Source organism: Athene cunicularia (assembly GCF_003259725.1).
Source record: "Athene cunicularia isolate RWA chromosome 1 unlocalized genomic scaffold, athCun1 chr1_part2, whole genome shotgun sequence".
NCBI classification, from domain to species: domain Eukaryota; kingdom Metazoa; phylum Chordata; class Aves; order Strigiformes; family Strigidae; genus Athene; species Athene cunicularia.
The window spans coordinates 28,856,477-28,868,143 of NW_020799092.1; the positions used below are offsets into that span (position 1 = coordinate 28,856,477).

At 42.4% G+C, this 11,667-nt stretch overlaps 1 protein-coding gene across 5 annotated transcripts in view; it reads left to right on the forward strand.

Moving 5' to 3' along the window:
- Window positions 1-11,439, forward strand: part of TTLL1 (tubulin tyrosine ligase like 1) — a 24,715-nt gene extending 13,276 nt beyond the window's left edge. For all 5 annotated transcript variants that reach the window (XM_026862791.1, XM_026862810.1, XM_026862777.1 and 2 more), the window contains 6 exons: window positions 481-615; window positions 784-892; window positions 4,133-4,276; window positions 5,646-5,732; window positions 6,846-7,009; window positions 8,494-11,439. In XM_026862791.1, coding sequence (XP_026718592.1) covers window positions 481-615; window positions 784-892; window positions 4,133-4,276; window positions 5,646-5,732; window positions 6,846-7,009; window positions 8,494-8,623 — 769 coding nt within the window. In that variant the 3' untranslated portion in view covers window positions 8,624-11,439. The remainder of the gene's footprint in view (window positions 1-480; window positions 616-783; window positions 893-4,132; window positions 4,277-5,645; window positions 5,733-6,845; window positions 7,010-8,493) is intronic.
- Window positions 11,440-11,667: the final 228 nt, after the last annotated feature.

Consider the following 11,667-nt stretch of genomic DNA (forward strand, 5'->3'; position numbering starts at 1 on the left):
TTTCCCCCCCCCCCCCCTTTGTCTTGGAATCTGAAGAATGTCTCGGTCTGCACATTAGCTTTTCACAGTGGTTTGCAGTTGCAGACTGAGCATAAATACCAAGATTCTAGGAGCGTAAGGCCTTGACTAAAGAAGGTAACACAACACGTACTCTTGGCTTGAGCTCCCAGTGCTCTCCAGGACAGGCCGGGCTGTGGAGCTGCCTTCGGAATGGCCCACTCAGCACCTGTTAGCTTCAAAACTGAGCTGCAGTGCTTAATTGGTCTTGATCATCTGTTTCATATTTTTCGCTTCTTTTGTTGGTATATAATGCCTGATACCAAGTGTGTGTTATTAACCACTACAACTTTATACATTGTCTTGGCAAAAGATGCAAGATTTCAGTCAATCCAAAATTTACAGATGGCTTCTAAAGAAAAAGACTTATCAGATCACATTGTTATAGTTGTCACATTCTGAAACACAATTTGTGTTTTTCAGGTTTATAGCTCAGTCTTCCAAAGAAGCCTATGTGATTTCTCTCTATATCAACAATCCATTACTTATTGGTGGAAAGAAATTTGATCTTCGTCTGTATGTTTTAGTATCTACGTATCGTCCACTGAGATGTTACATGTAAGATTGCCTGTATTTGTATTTTGTTGTGAGAGAATGTTTAATGTAGTCAAAATAATGCTGTGCTTGTTGCACAATGAAGTTTAACGTGTACATGGTATCCTAGGATGCTCTTTTCCTTATTTCTTACTGGGGTTTAACACATTTTAATGATTTTTTGCATTTAAGGTATAAACTTGGATTTTGCCGGTTTTGCACAGTAAAATACACACCAAGTACCAGTGAACTGGATAACATGTTTGTACATCTTACAAATGTTGCCATTCAGAAACACGGGGTAAGTGTACTGCTTCTTTTGTGCTTTTTAAGAAAAGACTGATTTTCTTAAATTGTCCCAAAAACTTGGAATAAAGAAAGGTTTTGTTTGTCCTGCCCTTCATCATCTTGCAATTAAAATACTTCAACTTGAACGGACGAGTAAATAAATTTTAGGAGACCGCAGATCAAACGTATGCAAGGTGGTGAGTTGCAGCTCTGTCACAGACTGTGGTGCCTTCAGGAGCAGGTGAAAGCCGGGGCTTTCCTCAAGCCTTTGTCTGAACGCTGATCTGCTCACTTAGTGACCGATCCTGTGAGCAGTAGGGCTGATGAAGCCTGCTTATAACAGCACTGCAGTATCGCCTGCCTCCCTGCCTGCCTGCCTGCCTCCAACTTTCCTATTTCCAGCACTTATTCAGCACAGTATTTTCCAGTTTCTTCCTATGTTTCCCCCTCCCACCCCCCCTTCCTTCTCTGGGTAATGAAGGGAATGTGTGGTTACGAGCTTGGAGATAAATGTTTGCTGTCTGTGCAGCTGCTGGCTTCCTCCTGAATGGACAAAGACAGAGCTCTGCTCACAGAGCAGTTCTGTCCTGTCATCTGCCACTGAATTCATAAACCGTGTGGAAACCTGATGGCTTTGACAGCACTTCCCTGCATCAAAACAGGGTGAAACTCCGCGGTGGGAGGGAAGGGCAGTGGGTCAGGGGTGCCCTGGACAGACGGGCTCACACTGTCACTGCCCAAGCCCTGTTCCTTTGGGGAATTCACTTGATGGTGATGACTGTCCCTTCTGCGCTTTTAGCGGATGTCTGTGATTTATAAACCATGCCTCTGGTACAGTAATTAAAACTCTATTGTCCCACTTCCTCATTTCATAGGTTTTATTTTAAGACTATGGAAAATAAATGTATGTAGATACACACATGCATATGCTCACACGTGTGTATTCGTGTGTATGTGTACACTCAGAGTATCTTGGTTGAAAAAAACCTTGAAGATCATCCAGTCCAACCACTCACGAGATTCCTGTAACACATCTTAAACTGTGACCTTGCTAAACGTGCCTCGTCTCTTACTTCTCTGTGAGATGCGCAGCACAGCAGAACTGCTTTTATCTGGGTGTTTCTGTAACAACAGTGTGGATTATAAATGTCACTTACAGTGGTAGTTAGAAACCAGGGGAAGTGTCAAAATGTGGCATTTTTCAGTACTACAATCATTTTCTTGCTCAGGTGTGCTGATTTGTGAAGTGCTCCAAACACAGGGGGGTTTCACAGGGAGCACTAGTTGTGGTGGGAGGTGGCCCCACACAACTTGGAGCATAAATGACAGTGCTGTCACCAGCAGCAGTGGCGGGCGAGGGATGTGACGTGGTGCCTCTTCTGTTACTGCCCGTCCTCTCATCCTCTCCACCAGCTAAAGAACGGCCTCTGAGATTTCTCTCATGTAAGAGCAGAAGTGAAGGTAGCGGTGAGGTCACACTGGGAGAAGAAGGGGCACTGGAAGTGGATAGAGAAGTAGCAGCTTGCAAATAACAAGTCGTTACTAGAGTATTTGAAAAGCTTTTTATAAATTCTGAGCCATTAATATCATTAATACCATTGCAGAAAAGTGGAAGTTTAATGTAATGCTGCTCTGTCCCTCTGGTCTGTCCCGTTCTAAACGTGTCTGTAACTCTGGAGGCGCTTAGGCTGTACAGTTTTAGAAGAACCTAATTTGAAATGTCAAGTAATTTATCAAAATTATGATTAGGTCTGGAAAAACTCTTTTAAGTTCTAGCTGTTAATCTCCACCCTAAGCCCTACATGAACTGTAGAGTTCCTGTGTGTTTGTACCTTACAAGCTCCTGGGAAAACCTCCCTCACTGGAAACGTGTACGAGGCAATGTCGGGGAGAGGGGAAGGGTGAAGTGAAGGGAGGAGGGTGAGTCAGGACACCCAACATCATGTTTGTGCTGGCAAGTACAGCGCTAACTCACCGCTCCCTGCGTGTGCAATATGAATGAAACAACAGTAATTCTTGTACTTCATTGTTTTCAGTTAGTGATCCTCTGTGTAGCCTGCAATATTCTGCTTGGTTCTAATATTTTTAATTAAACAGCTGCGATTGCATAAAGCTCTACCCAGTTGCAATCCATTTTGATTTGAGTACTTGTTCTGAAATGCAAAGAGGGTTGAAACTTTGATCTCTTCCCTTGCTGGAATCTGGTCTCAAGACATTTTTTTTCCATGCAGCCAGTCCTGAGAACCGTTTCAGATCTTTATTTGTCCAGTTTTCGAAACTTACTAAGAAGAGAGCTGGAGAAAAAAGCCCAAAAATAGACGAGGCTCCTCTGACCTTGTTTTGGAGGATGACAGATTTCATTCCTCTGAGAACTTTTTTCTGCTCTACGCATTCTGTGTTTTATAACTTAGCAGCCATACAATCATTAATTCTTAGAAATGCTCTGAGGAGAACCTTTATGAAGGGACAAAGCATTTGTCTGGAGAGGTATGTGAGGGCTGAATGTGTATGTGTGTCCACCAGCGAGAACACCCTCAGTTTGTTCCTGTCATTCCCGTTAAAGATAACGTAGTCCAGAGCCTTGATAGACTCTGAAGAGATGAACAGAAGGTAACCTCCTTTCTCGCCCTGCTCTGTTTCAGTAGCATTTAGTATATTTTCTATATTGAAATACTGAATTACTTTAGAAATAATCCGGATGTCATTTCACGGATCTCTGGAATGTGACTGTTGCAGTAACACCGTTAGGCAGCGCCTGTGTTCGCCTTCTGGGAAACAGACAAGTCATGAATAAACACAGACAAGCACTTTCAAGTGCTGCATTTTAAAACAGTTAACTTCTGTGAAATTTAGCTATTGCTCACTTAATTATTTCTCCCTTATTCCCAGAGGAGGAAAGAGTTCAATTCTTTCCTTTCACATTTTAAAACTTATATTTCCAAATCACAAATTATGTTTTACCATAAAACTGTCAAACTATCAGTTGTTTTTTTCTTCCAAGAAAGATTTATGACTTGATTTACAAGGTCTGATATAAACATACACAGCTATAATAAAAACAGTTGTTTATCTAGAGGGCAGTTCAGAGTAAAGCTGAAGTGTTCATAAGCTGTAAAATAGAGTAAAAACTATTTGCTGAGTTTGTTTTTAGAGCAGTACTTGTATGTAAGGATAAGTGGGCTTTTGTTCGATTGAATCGAAACTGCTGAACGCCTTCAAAATCTGGGGCTGAATGAACTCCTTCACTCTTCAGGACGATTACAATCACATCCATGGAGGCAAGTGGACAGTGAGTAACTTACGCCTGTATCTGGAGAGCACCCGTGGAAAGGAAGTCACGAGCAAATTATTTGATGAGATTCACTGGATAATCGTGCAGTCACTGAAGGCTGTGGCGGTGAGTACTGCTCCTGGCCTGCTCCAGCCACAGCACGACGGCTGCAGGCTTCCCAAAACCAGGGAAGTGAGCTTGCCATCAACCCCCCCAAAATCTATTTCCTGCTCTTTGAGGAATGATATTGATGGTGATTTCTGCAGTTCTGTTCTCTCCTCATTCCTCAGTCCTGGGTGGGTGGGAGAGCTACAGGTGCGTGGTGCAGATGCGAATGAATCTCTCACCTCTAGGGCTCTCTGAACTATTTCGTAGGACTCGATGCTGCCCTTGTGAATAGTGCTAAGCTCTGCCAAGGTGTGTGACGTCACTTCAGCAGTAACAACTGTGTCAAAGAAAATACAGCTCTGGAGGATGATTTATCAAAGAAACGTGAGGCTGTCAGTTCAGCAGAGTTACATAACTTATTTTCACCTCTTTTAGACACGAGACATGTAGTTATTGTGAGCTCTTTTTTTTTAAAAAAAAAAAAAAAAGTAGCAACCAGTCCTCTGGTCGAGAGTGAGTGGTGTTTGAGTCACAGCCTGGTGTGGCTCTGTGGCTCAGCCGGGGTATCGGGAGGGCTGCCTGGTGCCATGGGCCACCCCGTGCCCAGTGCAGGGCCCTGTCACCTCGTCGGCTGGTCCTGGCACCGCCATGAGCCACCTTGCTCGCCTGGCTGAGGCTCACTGCTCCTTCCCCTTTCACGCCCCGAAGAACTGAAAAGCTTCATTATGAGTCGAGGGGAGGACATCCCACTAACCTCACAAAGGTTTCTGTAGAAGACCTGATGAGATCTGCACAGAAGTCTTTCTGTGCAGACTGAAGTCGAGCGGATGCTGGGAGGCTGCTGATCCTCTAAGCACAGCTCGGTCCTTGTCTCTTGGCTTTTGGGACCATAGCTGACTTGAGCCAATTATAATTTTAAAATGTGTCTGGTAATTTTTCGACCTCAAATTTCTGCATAGTTACAGCAGCATAATAAAAGAAATGTCTTCGAATAAGTCTCCTTATTCTGAAGTTTAAAGGATTCACGATTATCTGAAGCTGTGTTATGCAAATTTTAAAACTTCCTGGTTTCTCCTGACGCATGCAGCCTTTAAATATCGTTATTACTTTTGCAAAATGTGAAAACACTTTTATTTTCATGCTGGAAACATAATGAAAAATTAATGTCACAGTACTTGGCATTGAGCAATCGTTAATATTGAAGTATTACAGCTTGGAAAAAGAGGCAATCCTGAACTTACTAGTTAACAAGTTTGCATTGGAGTTACGACACAAAACTGCTGTAGAAGATTCATAATGTAGTTGCACATGATTTCTAGCAAACAAAGTGTGTAATCAGGTTAGTTACTGAATTGTTGGTTTTAATAACTTTTTTTTTTTTTTTTAGCCTGTAATGAATAATGATAAACACTGCTTTGAGTGTTATGGATATGACATTATCATTGATGACAAGCTTAAACCGTGGCTAATTGAGGTAAAGTTACATAAAATACAGGAAAAAAACTTCTTTCTCATTTCACAGAATAAAACTAAGCAGATTTCAATGTAGCCTTTCCTCCTTTGAAACAATATCTTTTGTTCCTCAGGTAAGTGGATTAAGGAAAATGTTGGAGAGTAAAATAGGCCATGTGGCAACCAAGCTACCACGTGCTTTTGTTTCCTATTTGTTTGGTGTTTCTTTTTGTTTGTGGCTTCCTGTTCTGTGCATCCACACAGCTGGACTTCCAAGACAGTCTGGGTGTTAGCAGCCCTGTTGGGTACTGTGTCAGTAGCTGGAAAACGGGCATTGGCTCCACAGAGCGTAACATCAGGCTTGAATTTTAAATGCTGCCACAGCCTTAATGTTGTAGGTCGAGAGGAAAGAAAAGGGGCACACACAGGGGGGTATTTGGAAGGTGCTTTTTTTTTCCCCATAATTTTCTCTTCAGTGTATTAATTGTATGTTCAACATACATTTTATCCAGCCCTCTTCCTTCTCAATCTAATTGAAAGTGAGAGATCAAACATAAATGGACTTTATTAAAAAAAAAGTCTTATTGTTCTGATACCACCTCTCCATAATGAATGTGGAACGCAAAAGATGTTTTAATTAAAATTAGATGCAGTGTAGTCCTTCGAATAGAGATCATGTATGTGTTTCCCCAGCTCACAGGGGAGAACTCAGATTAAGAACATGAATAAAAACTGTTTACCTAGAAGAAACCCACAGATTCCTGCATATTACACTGTTGGAGCGAACCAGGCACATTGTAAGCACTGAAATTTATGGGGTTTGTATCTGTGTAAACTTAGAAAATTAAACAAAAATCTGTGTCTAGTCTGCTTCACCCTGGTGAATCTAGTCTCAACAAAAATCTTCAGGCTGACACTGCAGACACTTAGTGGGGTGGTGCTTTTTTTTTTTTTTTTAAGTAAAAAGAAAAATGCCCAGTGGGGGTTTCCTTCCAGTGTCTGAGGAACTGAAAGATGTGTTCGAGACGCTGAGTCTTAATTTCCCAAACAGTACCTATAGTGATCACACGCGCCGTTTGGAGAACTGTATGCTGCTCAAAAAATTGATGCTGACTTTTTTTTTTAATTTTTGTAGGTTAATGCTTCCCCTTCTCTTACCTCCAGTACTGCAAATGATCGCATCTTGAAGTATAATCTTATTAATGACACACTTAACATTGCTGTGCCTAATGGGGAAATCCCAGACTGTAAATGGAATAAATCTCCACCAAAAGAGGTTCTTGGCAATTATGAAGTCTTGTAAGTTTTATCAGTGTTCTATATAAATGCAAGTGTCTGTCAGCCACCTCGCTTTTCTGATGTGTAATATAGACTGCAGAGATGAGGTGAACTTCATTCTGGTGTGAAAAGTGGGCACAAAGTACTGCTTTGCTCTTTTGGAGGCACAAGAGCAGTGTGGAGGGGGGAGGGCAGACCTCTCTCCGAGGGTCTGTTACCTTCGGACGAGCCCCTGCCTGCAGCCCTTGCACTTCCAGCAGCTCCCTTTGAGGGATGGAGGCAAAGGGTGTTTGTCTTCTACACCTGTAGAACTTTAATGGGATTGAGTGTGATATACAGATGGTAGTTAAAGAGATAAAATAGCCAATGGATACAGATTTTCTCTCAGTTCATAGAAATGATTCCTCTTGACTCCTGTAATTCAAGGACATAATAATAATGAGTTGTCAGGTGTTTTTTAAATTCCCCCATTGGCATGACAAAGAGAGGGATGAAGGAGATCTAGAGAGATCTTTATACTGGAGTATCTGAAGAATGTATCCAGGACTGACTGGTCTCACGCAGAGGAACACAGATTTAAACACCATCCTGATGGTAGTTTATGGCATTTTTGAGCTGTTCAGACAGGTCCTGGAGCAGCAGTGGCACAGCTGTTCAGTGCGTCAGGAACGTGGTGATGTACAGAGCCAATCCACCACCTCACACTGACCTTAAACACTCCCTTTATAGACTGGTAGAGACACTTGAATGTCAGTGTTGGCTGAATTATGATTTAAGTTTTAGTGAATGATATATACTTGGTAGCTGTGAATACCTATACAACAGCGTTCTACAAAATATTGTAGTATTATCTTTTGATAATTATAATTATGCATCTGTAGCTAATTCCTGCTTGGAATTTGTGTAGCAGCTGAGCAGTAAGTATATACTGAGGTTATCTGAGGCCACAATGGGCTTAGATATTTAAAGAACTACTTGTCACTGTGGTTAAGTGTTACAAAATACATGTCATCAAATGCATTTAATTTAAGCAGACTGTTTGTTCACCTTGTTCTTTCCCTGCTGGCTCGCTGATGCAACAGCAGGGTTTTTACACTGCAGCTAACCATCCCCTGTTTGAAGCAACAGCTGAAGACTTTATTAAACTGCCAGCAGCCTGATGTTCCTGTTGACCACAGGCCTGCATAGAGAGGAGAAATACAGAAGTACATGGCAGATTTCACAAGCCTAAACTTTCACAAACTCGGGATTTTAACCAAAGCTGCCAGATGATTTGTTTCTTTCAAAAAGTAGCTGAAGGTATTTCTGTTGATCTGTAACATCACGTGGTAGTATATTTCCTTGAGTAACAGCTGCATATCAAACTGTGCGTGTGTAAACCTGTCTGCAGAACAGCTTGTGTGAAATTTCAGTGCCAAATATCAAGCAAAATAGAACACAGGACCCACTCTTGTTTGTGTAGTGAGGATCAGGACAAGGCATCGAAGGGCTTGTCTTATTTTCAGGTATGATGAAGAGATGGCGCAGAGTGACGGGCCTGATCGTGACTTGCGAAGTCGTCCCGGGCAATCCACTGGAGTGAAAGGAAATCGTGCCAGAGATTCAGGAAAGCCTGTGCTGACCACCTGGAAGTGACAGCAGAAAAAACAGCTGCACTCCTGGTAGGAAGACATCATGGACAAACATGCAGATTTTGAACAGATTCCTCTATTTTGCTACCCTGGATGTGGGAAATATTAAAAGAGGACAATACAGCCTTTGAAGAGAAGTGAAACAAACGCTCTAAAACTAGGGGCTGTACTAGACATACACTGAATTGATGATTGTTACAGTAATAAATATATATATATATATAGAGAGAGAGAGAGTATGTATGTATATATACTTTTTTTATATATATGTATACTTTGTATAAACTAATATTCTCTCAGTAATGGTTAAGAACTTTCTTTCTAAGGATGACAACTCAAGTTATGCATTCTGAAAGAAACCCCTTGCTGTTCTGTCTAGAATTGGCTTCCTACAGCAACCTATCCCTGGCTTCCCTGTAAGAGGTGAGCAGTGGAGCCCATACAGGGCTGGTCCTGGTCAGTCTTAGTATTGTCACAACGATGGTTCAGGTTCTTGCTCGTAGAAGAGCAACTAGAGAAAACAGCAATACAGGGACTTGAGCCTATTGTCAGCTCGTGATTTATAAAAGTATTAAGAAATTTAAAAGCAACTCCATATGCTGAGGTTGCTGGGGGTTTTATTTCCTTTCAGTGTTTTGAGCCGCTCGCACTTTAAAGGGAGAAGGTTTCATGGACCGAGGGAGCGTTTCAAATGGCATTTCGATGCATTATTTCACTAGCCATTCATTTTTATTTCAGGATAATATATGTCTGTAGAAAACCAGGCAGAACAACTACATACTGTAATAAATCTCATTGCTTGAAGCTGATGATAAATCCTTATTTCCACCAGAATATCTCCATGGATTTATGCATGTATAGAAGTACAGTATCTGTATATTTTTATATGTTTTGTGTGGACTATAACAAAAATATTGCACGTGGTAAGCTATTTCTGGTGGCTTTGATAACAAAGGTTGTGATGATTAGCTACCAAAACGTATAGAGCAAAAGTTAAAAAATTTCAGTCTTCTAACAGCAGAGCATATAAACAAACCAGTTGGGTCTGTGCTTGGCTGTTGCTTCCACCTGCATTTCCACCAGTTCTCAGGCAGTTATTTATCAGTGCCAACGTGCAGTTCTGGTTGTCTTTATTCTGCTTCCCCCACCTCCCTTTCTTAATTTTTTTTGGATGGTGGAGTACTGTGGAGAGAAGGATGGAGGAGGCTCGAGCGCAGATGCTCAGTAGCCCCGCTGCCCTCTGGCCCGGACCCTGCCTCTGCTCGCCGCCGCAGGCTGTGTGCTTGCCCTCCTACGTGGCCGGCCACCGAGGTGTGTGCGAAGTGAACCTGACCTCTCCCAAAAATGCCGAGTTTCCTGAACGTGTAGAACAGACCACCTGCCCCACAGGAAACGTCAGTCCTCTTCCTGCTTTTGGAGGCCCTTGTGGGCCGTGGGACAGCTGGCGCCCATGACACTGAGCCAGAACACAGAGCAGCTTGGGCTGAGGGGGCAGACGTGGGGCGGGCTGGCCAGTATCCTTACACAGGATCTGGGACTCCTCCTTGCAATGTGGAATGAAACGTGTAGAGTGAACGACACACTCCATGTGTGATCCTCATCTTGATTCAACTTGTATATTCCATTAAAGACCAAAATCCAACAGACTCTGTGGTCATCAGACTTGAATCTTCCAGTGGCCTCTATAAAAGCACATTCAAGCTGGCTCTTGAAACAAGGCTCAGAAATATGGTCACTGCAGGGTGATAAAGCTCATCTGAACTCCAGGTCTCCTAGTTTTTGGGGCTGGGGTTTAGCGTTTGGGTGTTTTAGTTCCTCAGTGTGAAAGTTTCCTTTTGTTTTTTTAGTTCCCAATCTGAATCTTGCTTGTATCTTTGTGCCTTGACAGGTAAGCTACTCCGAAGTAGACGGGTGGTTAGATATTAAGTGTTGTTTTAATGATGTGATATTTAGTGGGCAGATGTTTCCTGCCTTACCCTCAACTGCCCATTGGGGGTAAAGCAGGAAGTAGTGACAGTCCCAAGACTGTAGTAAATAGTATTTTGTAGTGTGGTTCTACTTCTTACAGGTGGGCAGCACAACAAGGGTACTCTGAAGGAAAGAAGATGAAGCTTTCTCCCACTTTCATTACAATGCTTGTAATTAATTTCTTTAGTAGCTTGGACAAAGGATGCTGTCGTAGTCTTGTCACAACAGTAGCACTTGCAAGGATGGCTGCAGTAGAATGATTACTCCTTCCTTTTGTCTGCTTTTCTGTCTGTGCAGCCTACACTGCTGGGACTGTATAGGGAAGAGGTATTACTGAGAAATGCAGATTCTGGTGAAAAAGTCATCTTGACACTGCTTTACATTTTGGGTATGTAGAAGTCACGAGACACTGAGGTGCAGTGACTGTCAGTCTGCCGTTTGGGAAGGCTTAATGTGAAAGCAAAACCAGGGCTGGGTTATTGGGAGTTATGGCTGTGGGTGGCTTTGGAGACTTAGCCCAGGGGATACTTCTTAGCTGTAAGTTCACAATGAACAAAACCTGATGGGAGCATCTAAACACGCTTGTTCTTCCAACCTTGTTTGTAGGTGGCACTCTGGGTTGGTGACGGTGTCTTTACAGCAAGTTGGAGCGGGGCCTCCCAAACCGGCAGCGACAAGACAGAACAGCAATGGCACTGCCTGTGATATTACTAATACTGAATATCCCGATTTAATTGTCAAGGGCTTTTCTAGTGGCTTGGAACTTTGAGCTTGTACTCTTGCTGCTCAGTATAATAATGCCTCTCTTCCAGTCCTGGCTTCGGAAGCATCGTCATCATGTTAAATCAGTGGAAGTCTTACTGTTGCTTTCCAATAATAAGGACTTCAGTTCCAGCGTATAGCAGGTATGTTTCATTCACATATAGTATTGGCAGAACAGTATTTTATATGGAAAATATTTTTGTAGAAGAGCTGTCAATTTGGAACAAGCAAATCCTTCTCTCTGGCCACTGTAGTATTGGGACAGCATACTGCAAACACTTGAGGATGAAATATCTCTGTGAAATACCTAGTAAGCTA